The sequence below is a fragment of the Acinonyx jubatus genome, chromosome B1, assembly GCF_027475565.1.
Source record: "Acinonyx jubatus isolate Ajub_Pintada_27869175 chromosome B1, VMU_Ajub_asm_v1.0, whole genome shotgun sequence".
In the NCBI taxonomy this organism is placed as follows: domain Eukaryota; kingdom Metazoa; phylum Chordata; class Mammalia; order Carnivora; family Felidae; genus Acinonyx; species Acinonyx jubatus.
The window spans coordinates 167,094,769-167,112,670 of record NC_069382.1 but is presented as its reverse complement, the minus strand read 5'-3'; the positions used below and the strand labels follow the sequence as shown (position 1 = coordinate 167,112,670).

At 41.7% G+C, this 17,902-nt stretch overlaps 1 protein-coding gene across 15 annotated transcripts in view; it reads left to right on the top strand.

The window, feature by feature from the left end:
* Positions 1-17,902, top strand: part of LIMCH1 (LIM and calponin homology domains 1) — a 326,534-nt gene that overhangs the window by 260,875 nt on the left and 47,757 nt on the right. For 10 of the 15 annotated variants that reach the window (XM_027055932.2, XM_027056026.2, XM_027056000.2 and 7 more), the window contains 5 exons: positions 519-554; positions 5,398-5,524; positions 6,948-7,105; positions 7,316-7,724; positions 11,615-11,830. In XM_027055932.2, the coding sequence (XP_026911733.1) occupies positions 519-554; positions 5,398-5,524; positions 6,948-7,105; positions 7,316-7,724; positions 11,615-11,830 (946 nt within the window). The remainder of the gene's footprint in view (positions 1-518; positions 555-5,397; positions 5,525-6,947; positions 7,106-7,315; positions 7,725-11,614; positions 11,831-17,902) is intronic. The other 5 variants (XM_027056037.2, XM_027056003.2, XM_027056010.2 and 2 more) reach the window with 1 other exon arrangement.

The window sequence follows — 17,902 nt, the reverse complement described above, 5'->3', positions numbered from 1 at the left end:
CTTTCAGAAAAGTGCAGAAACACTCTTTGATGTCATTTGTGCAAATGCATTAACACATCAGGGAAAGGGTCAGTAAGCGTGTGCTTCTATGTTGGGTGTCCATTACAGCCGTTACTGCAGAACATAAAGGCATGAAGAGCTTAACTGTTTGTGAACAACCATAATACAGGTTTTGTTTTGTTTCTTTTTAAACTGCCTTCTCTAAACATTGTGGGTTGCACCTAAGCCTTTCTGTGTTTGTATTGAACAGCTTCTTTTTTGTGGGTAGCATGGGGATTATTTTCATTTCTCCTCTGTGTTTTAATACACAGTTTGCGTTCTTTAGAAATGCCAAGACTTTTCTTTCCTTTTCTGTAGCTCATGAATATTGCTAATTGTATAATGACACTTCTCTTCCAGTGTGATCAGCAAAAAAGGTTTGGCGTGCCAATATTTCACCAGTAGTGTTTGTTTCCAGCTTGGTTACAGTGTTTACCTTCTGTCATGCCCATCCTCTAATTGTGTATTTGGTCTTGTAGATACGGTCCGAGAACTCCTGTGTCTGATGACGCAGAGTAAGTTGTCTTGTGTTTATAGGAATACATTAATTATTAGCTTAAACTGCATGCTTCCGGTACTCACTACTAATTGAAACGCCATTGATGCAACAGTGAACTGAACAGCTAACTGACTCATGCAGCCTCAGAAAAGCACTTGAACTTGGAATGCAGAACATATGTTCTGTGCAGGACAGATGAATGAAGGAGTAACAAGCATGATTCTAATATGCAGCTGCTGCTTAAACTTAACATTTGCTTTTCCTAGACGTGGCACGGTGAGGTTTTTCTTCTTACGGTTTGGATGTTGGTAGCCCTTCTGAACCACAGAATTATTCTGCGTTTTGCATTTAATTCTTGATATGTTAGGACTTGGAGTTAACAATGGAGCAGTCATTCTTATAGCCATATTTTTCTGAACGAAGAAAACAAATCCTAAACCACTAATTATAGATTCAGAAGCCCAAGTTCCTCCCAGGTTGGAGTAATATAAACTGTGGGGTGCTCCTGACCAGGACGTCGGGGTTATATTCCGGTTCTGTGGCATAGCAAGGGGTCAACATGTCAAACACGACGTGGGCTTCCTCTCCCTGCCCCTTAGTGCCGGTCCTCTCAGAGATTCATTCCCCACCTCCGCCTCATGTCCAGATTTGAGAAGAAGCCAACAGTCTCCCGCTTGTGACCGCATTTACTCCATTTCAAAAATGGATTTCCCATCTGCAGAGCATTCTGAAATAGATATCTAAGGCAAAAGTTTTCTTTGTAGAATGCTAGCTTTCTCAGATTTGAGTAATTTGTGTTTTAAGAATCACAACATCAGTGGCCTGCTGAGACTGATGTCTCCTCTGTGAGAGGCATTCTGTGCCCTCACGGGAGTCTGAGCCATCGGAGAAGCAAACGCTGGCCTAAGACATTTAAGTCTTGGCCTTAAAGACTTAAATGGCCTTAAGTCTTGGCCTTTAAGTCACCAAGTGAGGAGTCTAAATAAGAATGTAAAACACAAAAACCATTGCCACCAACGATAATGAGATTGGACCAAAAAACTACTGTTTTGAGTACCTGTTCCATGTCTGTGTTCAACACATCAGCTTGGTTTGTACTCCCAGCACTAAGCGGTCTGACTCCGGTGCCAGGGTATGACCCCAACGTGCGCTCTACAATTGCTCTGCGGCTGATGTGCAGAACAGTCCTGTCTCAAAACCAAGTTCAGCCTGAGCCTGACTGATTGCACGGAGTTAAGTAGTCTATAAAATTGAGCCCTGGTTATTACTTTTAAAATCTGCAGTGGCAATATGTAACAGTCACTGAAAGGTGGATTACATAAGATTGATAGGTAAAACACTACTTTGATATGGTTAGCAAAAACATTTTGAGGGAATGGATTTATTCTTCATCAATGCAAAGCCATCATGCACTTTACCTAAGACGGATCTCTGGGAAATCCCAAGAGGTGGAAGAAAGGAAGGTACGTTAAAGAGCGTTTGATTCTTGCCTGTACCTGAATGTGAAACCTCACCGACAGGGAAAGTTAACGATCTTTAAAAGGGGCGGAGGTGGGGACTCCCTTCTCCGCTCTAAATTTACAAAAAGCAGCCTCCTGGAGTAAGAAGCATAAAAACTTCTTTTCCAGAGGTCTTATCTAGGAGTATACAAAGTGCTGAATTTCCTTCTTGGAAGTAGACACAACTTAATATGAAACCATGCAGGGAGCCAAATGCAAAGTTTATATTGGGAGTTTAGTTTTTAAATAGAAATTAATATATGTTTAGTTTATTCCCCAACTATCTCCCTCCTTCAACATCTTTAAGGGCAATTATTGGCGCAGGCTCTATTTATTCAGAATTGACACGTTCTTAAAATACAGCCCAATCAAAAAAAGATGTGCCCTTTAAGGAAAATGCAGGTCAGGGGCAGACCTGCCACACAGGCAAACAGAGATTTCCGCCTCCTGGCAAGCCAAGAATGTTTCCATAGATGTAGTTTCACCTTCTTGCCCTTTTCTTCACTTGCACACTCCTCCTCTCCCAAGGCTCTCCCCACCAACGGAGCGAGTGTACCGTGAGAGCCATAGACTATTTTATTCCTAATTCACTCACCGTAGACCTGGCCCAGAAACCGTTTTCCAGGCTCCCCTTGAGGTGATTTAATCCTGGTCCTCAAAAATGCCAACCTACCACCAGGAGAGACTTCGGGGCTATGTAGCCAGGGACCCTTGTCCCAACAGCACAAGGCTGAGAAGCACTGCTTGAGTGCAAGTCACATTAATATGAATATTCTGGAACCTGGGCTCCTCCAGGATCCCCTACCCTGTCCCTAGACATACACTTCTTCATTTTGGAGGCTGAGTCCAACCTCTGAGCTAAGGAACATTTTCTGAATGGTGACTCAGCCCATTTTCTGTCTAGTATTATCAATTTTCAAGTTGCTTAGTTCCTTTTTTTGAAATAGCATAGAGATATTGCTCAGAGTTCAGTTATTTTATTTTATTTTATTTTATTTTATTTTATTTTATTTTGGCCAGTTTGCTGGTATTTCTTTTTAAACAAACAAACAAACAAACAAACCCCTCTGGGGGGAAATAGTGCTTCCTGGTATATGAGAGGGCAACCAAGGGTTTCTCTTTTGATTTCACTAACCAGCTTTTGGCCGCATTGGGGCTGAGATCATTAGAACTTCATGGTGGGAGCAGAGATAGGAATCCTGGACAGAAAGAGGCAATTCTCAAGGCCTTTTGCTCCCATTCTCTTCCAAGTGACATAACCAAATCCCAAATATTAGAGAAGACTGCCATTTTTTCCTGAGGTTCTAGAAGAAGACCTGGCTCTATGGCTACCCAGTGTGGCCTAAACCCAAATTCTGCCCTTTAGAAATGGTAGATAGCGAAGTTGAAAAGGGGGCCTCCTTTCTAACCCACAGTCTGCTAACGACTTCGATTAAAAGAGAGCCCCGCTTAGAGAGGTTTTTATCTTCCACAGTCTTCGTGAAGACTGTAAATTGCCTTTAAAGATGAACTGACTAAATTGGATCGATTTAAGGTTAAGGGTTTTTTGGTTTTGTTTTGTTTTTTTTTTTTAACTGAGAGGAGAAATGGGATGATTTTCAGTCTCTTTCTACAAAGCCTCCTTAAGTGAATTTTCATCCCTGGAGTTTAAAAAAAGTGAGGTTAGACTTTTCAGCCTACCTCTGCAAATTCCTAAATCTTTCTTAAACAACATTGATAAGTAGTGTAAAATGGATGATAAATCACAGCCCCTTCCCCCTTTGAGGACTGCAGTTTAGCTTTTTGGGAGACATGGCTGCCATAGTCCGCACCATCCTCTGAGTGTGTAGAGGCATCTTCACATGGTGGTTTGTCATATTTGTGCTAATAGAAACCTCAGGTGAAAGTCCTTCTATGCAGTCAGAGTATTAGAATACTTGTGGGGAAGACAGATCCGAAGTACAATCTTCAGTTTTAGCTCTCTTAGGTCAGATTTAAATTGTCCAACATCTAGAGAGAGGGAAGAGGCACCCAACAGATCCATGAAGATTCATTTTGAATGTGGGCAGCCATTGCATTGGGGATACGTCTTCCCCTTCCAGAGAGCTGTCTGCCAAGGAACTCACTGGCAGCCAGTGATGCCGAAGCTGTTCATTGTCTGGCCGTGGGGATAACTATTTTGGACATCACTGATGATGTGTAGAATTAACTGGTGTCTAAGTGCATGGCTTTTCTTTTTCTTTGTGTTAAGCTGGCTTCGAAAATGGACTATCATAGTCTTCTGTTCTTAGAGTTGAACAGTGAACCTCCATTTCTTGATTTTGGACTGTTGTGACTCACTCGGCCCCAGAGCTCATTTCTTTGAGAGGAAAAAAAAAAAAAAGGAAGGTTTTGCTTTGGGTTTTATTTCTGTTTTCACCTTGCTGCTTCAGCTTCTGCTGTAACAAAGGTCTATGTAAGCACCATAGAAAAGGCCCTATGGTCTTGTCCAACATTTAATAACCTCCTATAGGACATATCAATTATACGTACAGCCTAAGGGTTGAAAAAATTGCTTTCCCTATCCTTTTTCTTTTAAAAGAGTAAATTCAGTAGTATCCTGACAAAAATAAGGTAAAATGCTTGTGAGACTATTAGGATACAAAGTATATGCTGATTTATATATTTTATTCCTTAATCTTACTACAAAATACCTTATTTCCTTGATTCCGAGATGCTCTCAAACTGCACTTCCAATTTACAGACATTTTTTACAGGAAATACAAATAAGTACACCAAATATATGAATCACTAATGTGTAGTTATCGGATGCATCCACAAGTCAGAAAATACAATATGAAAAGGTGGTGTCTTAGACTTGAGGCTGAATGATTTTTTTTTGAAAATGGAAATTGCCTTAGGTAATGTAGAAAGCATGTAAGACAGCTCTTTATGCAAAGAAGCATTTATGGTAATGAAGTATTTGCTGCGTGGGATGGCACCCTCCTTCCTTCCCCACAAATTCTCCCTACGTTATACCTTGTAATTCTCTTCATTTTATTTTCTACTACATTTCCACATGAGAAGAGCCTAGAGCTCCAAATACCTTTTTCTAGCCCGTCCATAAACATATTTTGGCACCTACGGATAAAATGACATTGACTTGCTGCAGCCACCACGGAAGGCAAAGATGGCCACGTTTTGGCTTTCGCGGCAAAAGAAGTGGGGTGCTAGCATGCCCGCTGCAGGCTGGGGGATCGCAACTGGCCGCATCACGGGGCTGGCTTGAGCTGCTGCGGGGAAGGGGCGGTTTTCCAAGCGCGGTAGCGCCCCCGCGCGGCAGGACGCGCAGACACATCCCGGGCGCCGGTCCATTTTTGTCTCTCCTCTCTCCACGCTCAGGAGCACGAGTATGTTTGACATGCGGTGTGAGGAGGAGGCCGCGGTGCAGCCGCACAGCAGGGCCCGCCAGGAGCAGCTGCAGCTGATAAACAACCAGCTGCGAGAAGAGGACGACAAATGGCAAGATGTGAGTGTCGGCCAAGGCCACGGGCAGCGCGGAGGCTGCCCAAACCGTGGGTCAGAGCCCCCTTGGAGCAGGAAATCAGGGGGGTGGGTAGACAGGCTTGAAAGCCATGCAGGGGGAGGGAGCCCGTAGAGGATTTCAGACCAGTGACGGGAAGTGTGGGATTAGTAAGAAAGTTAAGGGCAACGTGAAAGGTGAAGGATACAGATGTGTATTCGACAGGTACTCTTGCTAGAAGGTTGGCCACAAAGGAGGGGGAACAGGAGGGAGGCAACCGGCATGGGATGCAGAGTTGAGGATGCCCTGTCTTTTGTTTGAGATGATACATTGAAATCAATAACGATGATGATGGCAACAATAATCGCCAACATTGAAAGCCTGCTGGTTACAGGCACTGTTCTGCCTTGCATGTAGGAATTCTCCAGTTTCCTTAGTAACCCGATGAGGTAGCAACTGGTATCATCCTCAGTTCCACACATATGTCCCAGAAGAGCTAAGTAACTCACCCAAAGTCACACAGCAGTGAGTGAGGTAGCCAAAATTAGAACCAGAGAAGGAAGTCTCTATGGCCTGATGAGGGCCTTGAGATCGTCTCTGTGCTGAGAGCAAAGAGCCAGGGCAGGGAAGAACGTGAAGATAGGGATGACAAGAAGGACGGTGGATTCTTCCATGTAATCCTCACAGAGCACTCTGAGGTGGCTAATGCAAAATTGGTGATCAAAAAAGTTAACATTTCCAAAGTCTACGTAGTAATAATTATGACTACAATATATTGGGCACTTACTCTGTGTCTGGCACCTTATTTGTACTATGTCATTTAACGCTCACAATAGGCTGGTAAGAGTAGGTGTAATTGGCATCCCTGTTTTAGAGATGAGGAAACAGAGGTACAGACAGGCTAAGAAACATGCCTGAGATTCCAAAGCATGGAAGAGATAGCGCTAGGATTACTTCCCACAGCTGCACTCCCATCCACCTGACTCCAGACTCCTAGAAATAATTATTTCTGCCTTTTCTTCCTTCCCAGAGGAAATTGTGTAGGTCTGTGGCTGATTCCTACTATCCTGTTGTCAGCAAGTCCATTCACAATGCACAGGTCATAAATCGGAAGAAATGAAATTTCTTGTGATACCCTGTGAAGCAATACTTTAAAATTTAGCAGCTGACGTGAAATATGATTGCATTTCACATTACTGTGCTTAAATGAATGCATTGCCCTGCTGTGGATATTGTAGCTCTATCTGAATATTTCCTGCCTTTGAGGCATTCCTGTTCCAACCAGACTTACATTGGATTGGGTGGCAATGCCCTAGCATAGTGCTGGGCCCATCGCGAGTGCTCACTAAACTCTAAAGAGTAGACATGGAGTTGTGTGTAAGCCTGGAGAAGTATGTCCTGTCTACCCCTGACCCCCCGCCCCCACTAGGACCTGGCTCGTTGGAAGAGTCGTAGAAGAAGCGCTTCCCAGGACTTAATCAAGAAAGAGGAAGAAAGGAAGAAAATGGAGAAGTTACTGGCTGGAGAGGATGGAACAAGTGAACGAAGGAAAAGCATCAAAACCTACAGAGAAATTGTTCAAGAAAAGTGAGTTCTTTTGTTGTTTTTTTAAATGTGCAATATGCTCTAGATGTGCTTTTTCTAAAAATTGTTGGTATTCACAGAGGCTCTGACACCAGTATTCCACACTCCCCGTGCTCCCCTTTCAGCTCGACCTTGGTTCCTACCAAGGTCTTCTTTGCCATTTTTGTGACTGTTGACTTTGTTCTTGCTGCCCTTCCCATGCTCCTCCTTTAGAGAGCGGAGAGAGAGGGAGTTGCATGAGGCCTACAAGAATGCACGGTCTCAGGAGGAAGCAGAGGGGATCCTTCAACAGTACATCGAAAGGTTCACCATCAGCGAGGCTGTTCTCGAACGCTTGGAGATGCCAAAAATTCTGGAAAGAAGCCATTCAACAGAGCCAAACTTAACCCCCTTCCTGAATGACCCCAACCCCATGAAATACCTGCGGCAACAGTCACTGCCTCCACCCAAGTTCACTGCCACTGTGGAAACCACCATCGCTCGCACCAGCGTTCTGGATACCAGCATGTCAGCAGGCAGTGGCTCTCCAAGCAAAACTGTCACTCCCAAAGCAGTGCCTATGCTGACACCCAAGCCTTACTCCCAGCCCAAAAACTCTCAAGAGGTTCTGAAGACCTTTAAGGTAGGATATGTTCCTTAAGAATAGAAGCAAAACCAAACCCCAGGTAAAAAAAGAAAGCATCTCGCCTCAAGAAGATAGAATTATTTGTATCAGACAAAAGAGGAATGTATTAACATTTACAATTGTAAAGTTTATGCCTCAGGAAATTTGGTTTGCAAGTAGTTAAAGGACAGATGATCCCCCCCCCCCCCCCCCCCCGATTCCTACTGATAGACTCCAATGAGATTGATAATTGAGACATCTCCATGAGCAAGGCTTATTTTTGAATTTGATATAAGGGCATGGTCTCTCTATAGTAGTGGTAACAGACCCTTAGGTTAGTAAAACCCTGGGTATCCCAGGATACCCTGGGGCTATAGCAAAATCCTCAGAACAAAATTTTAATTGCCTTTGTTTTAAATAGAAGCATAGGCAGCCACCTCTTCTTTTTAAGGAATTTGACATCCTAGCCAAAAAGATGCTACAATTGAAAAAAAAAAAAAAAGAGTAATACAAGGAGTACATAGGAACATGGGATGTACTTGATTCCCAGATGACACGGGTTTTTAAATTTTTAAGTGGAAAGAAACTAGGTTGTTTCCTACCAACATGAATATGTAAAATACTGTTCCAGAACGAAGGATCGTTTGACAACCAGACATCTTTTCACTTCCTCAAATCTCAGTGTTTTCCCTCACATCATGAGGAAGCACTCATTCTTTGGCTTAAAGCTCTTTGGATTACAAAGAAAAATCAGTTCTCATGGTCCCTGCACGCCACATGGGTTCTTAATAGAAGACAGAGGTGGACTTCATCACCAGGAGACCAGGGCACATGACTGTGAAGAAAGTTTGCTCAGCTAAACTAATTGAGTAATGTGATGTCATGTATCTTCCTGTTGAATTTCAGAGGGAACCAAAGTATATACTTTCTGACTATTGCTTACATAACTCAGAATGGATCTTAATATCTGTGCTTTAGCCTTTGACAGAACAAAAGGAAAGTACCCTGGATGTCTCATCTGGGTTGAATAGAGATGTGTGTCCCCCGAAGGGCTGGAGCTGTGTCTTTGTTGTTCACAGCTTCTTCCTAAAAGCCTGGCATAGGGACCTGGGAAATAGTAGGCACTCACCAAGTTCTTATTGAATAAATACAAGAATGTTCCTTGAGACAATGAGCCACTCATCAGGCAGGCTCACACATAGATAATCATGTCCCCATACATGCTCAATATCCCACCTGAGTACTACACCAGGTCTCCTTCACCTAGGGCTCGTGACCATGAACTATCTGTGATGTTTCATGAAGGAAGATTTGATATTGAGGTGGCCCAGAACAGGGGTAGATAATACATTTATTTAACTTGGTATCCAAAGCATCCGATCAGATAATGTAGATGTCCATTTCCCTTTCTTTATATAAATAGTGCAAGGTGATCATTTAAACAGAAGAATTTTGATAGATGACTTTATGGCAAGACTTTGGCCCTGAGGAATCCCTGTCTCTCACCATTGTGGCAAAAGAGTGTCAAAGGTCTCAGGAAGAGCATTCATGGAGGAATGGGGAGAAGAACTTAAGTAGAGATCTTTTTAGAGCTGGGGTTCACTCTTGACCACCAATGAGCCCTTGACTCATCATAGGCATTTATGGCTGTCGGCCCCATTCACAGCCCCACCACTCAGTGGGTGAACCCAGTTATGGTCAAAGGTAGTATATAAATGGAAAGTTGTTACCAGATAATGCCAGGGTAGAAGCTAAGGGATACGTGTGTGTGTGTGTGTGTGTGTGTGTGTGTGTGTGTGTGTGTGTGTGCTCATGTGGGTAGGGCAGTGGGATGAGGGAGACAGAGAATACGGCCTTAGTTTCCTAGTACAACAGAATTAAGAGTAAAGGAAAATCAAGTGAAATAGTTTAAGCCAGTGTTTTTCAAAGTGAGAATTATTACCTGTTGCCAGGTTATGAAATCAATTTAGTGGCTTAGTATTAGCATTTTTTTAAATTTTTCTTTACCATTTATTTATTATTGAGAGACAGAGAGACATAGAACGTGAGCAGGGGAGGGGGTAGAGAGAGGGGAAGACACAGAATCTGAAGCAGGCTCCGGGTACTCGGCTGTCAGCACAGAGCCGATGCGGGGCTTGAACTCACAAACTGCGAGATCATGACCTGAGCCGAAGTCAGTCGCCTAACCAACCGAGCCACCCAGGCGCCCCTAGCATTTTTTAATAAAGTAAAATAGAATACAAAAAAAAAAAAATAGTGCATCACATAAAATAAAGGTAAAAAGTATTTTGCAAAACCCCTATTTCAGCTATAGTTATGTGGGTGTGCTCAGTTATGATTTAAGTTTCTTTCTTATGGATCACAGACAATAGATTCTTTAAGCCACAGGCTTAAGGTAAATAAACCCTAACTAATATCTGGCCTTCCATTATTCCTCTTGAAAGATTTTAGAAGGCCTAGTAATAATAATGGCTAATGTTTATATACATAAATTGTGCCAGATATTGTTGTAAACTCTGTACATATGTTAACCCATAAAATCCCCTCAACAGCACGATCAGGGAGATGCCATTATAAAAGTTTATAGATGAGGAATCTGAGCACAGAGGATAAGACACTTGTTGAGGATTATGTGGTTTTTAAATGTAGAGCCAGGATTGAGTCTTAGGCTGTCTGACTGCAGCTTCCTCTTACAACCACTGTGTATATTGCCCCAGACTTTAAGACGGAGGGGAAGGTTCTAGGTGCCTTTCAAGAAGCCAGACTAACCACCCTCTCTGCTCCTCCTTTCTTGCTTTTACCACCTTCCCTACACATGGGTACAAAACAAAAATATTTTAATGTGATGGCCTTTTGTTCTTGGAAAAATTGGGATTGTAAAATTAACTGGAAATGGGGATTCACTGTAATATAGCATAGTATCAGGCCCCCTGCCCTTTGTGTTAGCTTCCAAAAATGTACCCATTGCCCCCTTACCACAGAATAACCTATAGAAGGTTCCTGAGCTGAGGTGGGTTCTACCTAATTTATATGATAGCCAGAAAAAAAAATCTCAAAACTGTGGAATAGTAATCAGAACTTGAATGAAGTACACTGCAACCCAAATGTGTGACATGTATTTATACTTAAGATTCTTTAATTTTCTATACTTTAAAATAAGAGCACAGACCAAGTGAACAGGAAATTTAACCCAAAGTGAAGTGGCCCGAGAAGATTGATGAATGTTAAAAGAGGTTCTGGGCACCTGGGTGGCTCAGTTGGTTAAGTGTCTGACTTCGGCTCAGGTCACGATCTCACGGTTCTTGAATTCAAGTCCCGCATTGGGCTCTGTGCTGACAGCTCGGAGCCTGGAGCCTGCTTCAGATTCTGTGTCTCCCTCTCTCTCTGCCCCTCCAATGCCCATGCTCTGTCTCTCAATAATAAATAAACGTTAAAAAAACTTGTAAACTAGGGGCACCTGGATGGCTCAGTCAGTTAAGCGTCTGATTTCAGCTCGGGTCATGATCTCACAGTTTGTGAGTTCAAGCCCCGCGTCGGGCTCTGTGCTGACAGCTCGGAGCCTGGAGCCTGCTTGGGATTCTGTGTCTCCCCCTCTCTTTGCCCCTCCCCTGCTCGTGCTCTCTCTGTCTCTGTCTCTCAGTAATAAATAAATGTTAAAAAGAATTAAAAATAAATAAATAAATAAATAAATAACTTAAAAAAATAAAAATAAATAAAAGAGGTCCTTAAAGAGGTCATTTATGGGGGCCCTAATTTCCAGAGCCAATGGAAGCATTTGAGAGGCCTTACTTTTGGTTGGATCCTGATTATTAAGTGATAGTGTTTTACCGTGACTCTGAATGTGTTCTTTTGTTATAGTCTTTCATTGGGGAATAGCTTGTGTTTTTTGTTCACTGTGTTTTTTATAGGTAGATGGGAAAGTCAGTGTGAATGGAGAAACAGTTCATGGTGACAAGGAGAAGGAAAGAGAGAGTCCCACGGTGGTACTTGCCTCCTCATTAACCAAATCCCAGATGTTTGAAGGTGTGGCCAGAGTGGATGGGTCCCCAGTGGAACTCAAACAAGACAACAATAGCATTGAGATCAACATAAAGAAGCCAAATTCTGTTCCCCAAGAACTGAGAGTAAGAGCAAACTTTTTTTTTTTTCCTTTTTGGGATCATTCCACTGTGAAAGAATGTCTTTTTAAAAATAAGTATTGGTTTCAGGAGCAGAAGTCAGTGATTCATCACTTACATACAACACCCAGTGCGCATCGCAACAAGTGCCCCCTAAATCCCCATCACCCATTTAGCCCATCCCCCCGCCCACCTCCCCTTCAGCAACCTTCAGTTTGTTCTCTGTGTTTAAGAGTCACATGGTTTGCCTCCCTCTCTGTTTTTATCTTATTTTTCTTTCCCTTCCCCTTTGTTCATCTGTTGTGTTTCTTAAGTTCCACATATGAGTGACATCGTATGATATTTGTCTTTCACTGACTTATTTCGCTTAGCGTAATATACTCTAGTTCGATCCACATTGTTGCAAATGGCAAGATTTCATTCCTTTTGGTGAATATATATCACATCATCTTTATGCATTCATCAACTGATGGACATTTGGGCCCTTTCCATAGTTTGGCTGTTGTTGATAATGCTGCTATTGGGGTGCACTGTATCCCTTCAAATCAGTATTTTTGTATCCTTTGGGTAAATACCTAGTAGTGCAATTGCCGGGTCATAAGGTAGTTCTATTTTTAACTTTTTGAGGAACCTCCATACTGTTTTCCACAGTGGCTGTACCATTCACATTCCCGCCAACAGTGTGCAAATGTTCCCGTTTCTCTACATCCTTGCCAATTCTTCTTTTTTGTCTTATTGGTAGTAGTCAGTCTGATAAGAGTGAGGTGATATTGTGGTTTTGATTCGAATTTCCCTAATGAGCGATGCTGAGCATCTTTTTATGTGCCTGTTGTCCATCTGTAAGTCTTCTTTGGAAAAATGTCCATTCAAGTCCTCTGAACATTTTTTAACCACTTTGGTTTTTTTGATATTAAGTCATGTAAATCCCTTATATATTTCAGATATTAACCCCATATCAGATGTATGACTTACAAATAACTTCTCCCATTCAGTAGGTTGCCTTTTTGTTTTGTTGACGGTTTCCTTCTCTGTGCAAAATCTTTTTAGTTTGATGTAATCCCATTTTTTTTAATTTTAGTTTTGTTTCCCTAGCCTAAGGAGACTGGTCCAAACAAATACTGCTAAGACAAATGTCAAAGAACTTACTGTCCATAATTTCTTCTGAGCATATTTTGCTTTTAGGTCTTACATTTAAGCCTTCAATCCATTTTGAATTTATTTTTGTATATGGTGTAACATAATGGTCCAATTTCATTCTGGGATTTGTCTTTTGAAGAATAAAGTGTTCTTTCTCAGAGGAGCTGAGAGGATTTAATTCTTCCCCACAGTGCTCAAATCCTATGAAAGAGTTTCAAATTGGAATAAACCAAAATAATTTCCTCACCAGGGAAATGTGTTTACTGGTCTCCAGGAGCAAAGTTTTGTGATCCAGGCAAATGCTGAGTCTGTCAACCTGGAATTTAATTTCACTTTTCATTTGTGTAAATGTTACCATCTCTGAAGAGTTTTTACCAATTATCATAAGATGAAATAGTGAGTTTTGCTACTAGCATGGAAACTTTACTGGTAGAGTCAAACATATGCCTGTAAATTAGATGCTTCTAGAATTAATTAGGCATTACAGTGGTAGAATTGCTTTTCTAGGACAGTTAGTAATTCTGTTCTTATTTATCTTTGCCACACTTAATGAGAAGCAATTTTAAGTTCCTTTCATAAATACCTTTCCATGACTCAATTTGACTATGCCATCAGGTCACAGGGCCTTTGCACATAGTGTGGAGCTCAGCTCTTTCTCATCGTACTTTGGAAAAGCAACAGTGTTGGCGCTATGCTCATCCCATGACACTTAACACATAACGGAGGTACACAGGGCTTACCAAGGCCCGGCAGATTAATTATAAACACAAATCCTAAGTGCTCTGCTATCAGGAACGTGTCTACTTTCTACCTCTCACCATTTCTTCCCCCACCATTTTGTTATTTGAATTTGGGGGAAACCCTGCTCGTGGATGAATGGATTTTATCCTGATAGAAGTTAAAAGATTAAGTGAAGAGATTAGATGGTGTGTAATGCCTAAACTCCCTAAACCAACTATTTAATCTCTCTTGTTCTAAGTTTTTAACGCTTTGGAAGGAAAAAAAACCTTTACTTACGACCTTAAGTAGAAGACTCCTAAAACAGAAGAAAATGGAAGTTGTTTGTTTTTAGAGCAGTAAAGCCTCCCTTTAAAAATATACTCATTCCTGGGACACCTGGATGGCTCAGTCGGTTAAGCGTCTGACTTCAGCTCAGGTCATGATCTCATGGTTTGTGGGTTCGAGCCCCACGTCAGGCTCTGTGCTGACAGCTCAGAACCTGGAGCCTGCTTCAGATTCTGTGTCTCCCTCTCTCTCTCTGCCCCTCCCCTGCTCATGCTCTGTCCCTCAACAATAAGAAAATGTTAAATAAATATATATATTTAAATTATATATACTTGATAAAGTTACAATTATATATATTTGATAAAATTACTATTATCAAGAATAGGTATATATATATATACATGCCATATATATACATATGTGTATATATATATATATATGTATATATATATATATATATATATACACCCATTCTTGGTAATAGTAATTTTTTTTTACTTTCACAATGAGCATATTAAAAAAATAGCTTGTTCTCTTTTAATGACAGGTATTTTCCACTGTAATAGTAGTAAAACTCCCTAAAGGCAAAGAGAAAATGGATTGAAATATTTCACATTGATTGCATATCCCCAAAAGTATCTTGGTTTAAGAGAAGCAAAATTAGATGCTCTGAAAGAAATCATGTTATTTCAGAAATTTACACAGTGTAACAAGGAAAATTCCAAACACAAGGTGGCCAGGTGGTCTCTTCCCCTGAACCAGTCCCATCCTGGGCAGTCTCAGGATGCAGGCCCAAACTCATGGAAAAGCCTGGGAGTCTCTTCCTTTGTTGTCCAAGTATCTCTTACTTGGAAAAACTGCCTAGTTTTGGAGTAATTTCTAGTTCAGTAAGTCCTAGTGGTTGTGAATAGGAAGTGGCATTTATTTACCCTGGCTCTGGTACCTCTGGCTGTTGAATAAACTATGGCAGCGGCTCTTACGTTATTTTCTGGGTAGATAACTACCTGTATATATCTGTTAGAGTCTAAGCCAAGTTGTTAGCTATATGACACAAGATGTTGGCTCATTATTAAAACACTCTTCATGCTCTCTTACAACGTATGACACCAAAAGTTTTCCATTCTGAGTGTGTTGTCCGAAGAGTCATTTTAAAAGAATCTCTTCTCCAATAAACTTACTGCTCATTTTACTTCCTTCACCGTATTCCAAGAAAAGCATTTCTTGACTGTGTTAACAGCCAGTATATTCCTGTTGAAGTGATGGAATTCATTGGTCATGGCAAAATATGGCGGCCGGCTTAAAACAGGGCATTGCGCTTCACAGCCTCCCCAGGCTTGATACCAGCTTGGACTTGATTTGCTGTTTCTAATTCATTTGCCCCATTCTGTGGGGCTGTCAAAGGAATAGTGTTCTGTTTAAATGGTGTCTTTCTTCCAAAAACTGCATTCCCAACAGATACACTCTTTACAGAGGAGTTAGCCTCACCCACCACTAAAATGTCACGGCTCTCCAGGGCAAGCTGGAACCGTTCAAAGGGCATAGCGGCAGTGGGCAGGAGCGTTAATTCAGGCCGTGGAGGCAGAGTAGCAGAGAAGGGTGATCGCAGGCCTCCGGGGGGGGGGGGGGGGGGATGGACAGGGTGAGGTTGGAGCATCAGCATCTTGGGCCAGCATGACCACTTCTGTACAATATTATGGCATCTCTTTGGCTCATTTCTACCTCATCTTTCTCATTGAAAACTCTTGGGACCATGGCTCTCTCACTTTAGAAATAGATCCCAAATTAAGTGAGGCTTGCTATTATCTTTTTTTTTTAATGCTCTGGCTGTATCAGTCGATACCAGCAAACTCCAGATCATCCTCCATTGAATCACCTTTAAGGTAATGAGACTGTGACGGCAGTTACCTTGCCAATGGTTGCCTGTTAACCAAGAAGCATGATTTAAGGACTGCCCTCTGCCCCATTTTTGAGACAGGAAAAGAAACTCAGAAACATGCCAGGAAGGCAGTTTTCATAAAGCAACCAGAAAAGTATATAAAATAATATTTGCTTAAGTGGTAGACAATAGGATCGGCAGACTAGAACGGTATAAGATTGCAAAGAACAAGTAAGCTCATTATTGTTTGCGCTTAGTGGGAAAGGTTTTGTGTGGGATGTGGATTTTGAATCTTGAACTCAAGTGCGGGATTTGCATTGGAATGGAGGAGGCTATTCCTCATGTTGGGAATAGCGGAAGCAAAAGCATGGACAGTGGGGAGGAACCCATGAGAAGTTTCCAAGGTGGGGGGAGGTGGTCACAGGGCTAAGAGGTGATGAGGGTGAGTAGGATGCTGTATCCTCCAAACAGATGGATCCTGTCTCCTGTGACCTTACCTGATTATCCCTAAGATATTTCCCAGCAAAAACCTAACACTTTTTTTTTTTTGCATTTTAGTATATTGGCTTCTGTGATTAAATCATGTCATAGCACAAATGCAGACTCCTAGAATCCAGGATTAGAAAATAATTTGGAAGTTCTTCTTCTCTGATGATGAATTCATTCTGTTTAGTAGCCTACAGAATGACGTTTATGTCTCCATCAAAGCTAGTCCAGTGTTTTCTTGATCCACTGTGAGTTGTATTTGTATTTAAATTTCTTCCTTCCTCAGTGGTACCAAAAATGACCATTTCCTAAAACACCTAGAATACTCCATGCAGTAGGTCAAAGATCTAACCCCGCCTGCGCCTCAGTTTATATTTAAAATAACGGAAATAATAGTATATGCATCTGGTGGTTATTGTGAGAATGTATGTATAAAGAGCATTTGGCATAATGTCAGGACGACTCACAGACAGAGGTGTCCTTAAGTTATTTTTAATATGGTCAAAGAACAAATGGGAGAAAATTACAATATATTTTTCAGAAGCCCCAAAAGGTTAAGTAGGTATAAAGTTTTTTCAGTTAGAGCAAGATCGTCAAAATTACCCTCCCTCTTGCACAGGTGTGCATTTCAAACAAATGACACGAATTCCTTGTCATCGTCCAACTCAGCTTGTCAGCCTTTCCAGCTATAATTCACTAAGAAACACGCAGATGTGAATAGCTTTTTCCAGAAGGTGATCGCCTTTGCAGATGCTCGTGTGATTCTTCCGCAGCCCTTTTTGCTCCTTCTGTTATTCCCCCGTCCCCAATTCTGGCTTCCCTCTGCCACCTAGATCCTGCTGATCAGCTCCCACTTGCCAGCTCATCCCAGGTGGTGCCGGGCAGGCGCCCCCTGCTGGCCAGCACCTTCTTACCGGATTTGTGGCCGTTCTCCCTCGTTGACCAAGAAGGGCCACACTTCACCAGTAGGTATCCAGACTACTTCATCTGCTTTTCTCAAACTAAGTAATAAGGTAGGTAGGTCTGTTTTTTCAGCCTTGAAAACATCAGCTTTAGGCCTTCCTCTTGAAAATTTAGTACTTTACTAACGTTTTCTGATCCAGGAAAACAGACAATCAGATCTTTCTTGAAACATTTCATTTTGCAGTGAGAGCAAGGGGAAGGCATTTGAGTAGGTGCTGTTTTCCTTACAACTGAGACCAACTGCAAATTCCTTTTCGATGTCAAATGTCATCAGAGTTTTTTCTTTAGAAACTGCTTTTCTCCATCTAGAAGTCATTGTAAGAGTGTTCAACTTAAGGCCCTTTTAAAATCATTAAAGACATTTAGGTACAGAAGCAGTGACAGGCTTCAAAAAAGTATACATCAAAGATAATTTAAAAAATCAAAGCTGGCCCATCTCACCTGTTGGTTTGAAAAGTTTAAGGCAAAAAGAAAAAGTTCAAGGAATGGAGAGTCTGATTCTTCACGTGGATCCTCTTTCAATCCACTGAAAATAGATACTTAGAGGTTTAAAAGTGAAAGGGGAAACACATGCATCACATCTGTGGCACCTGGCTCACGGTACCAAGACA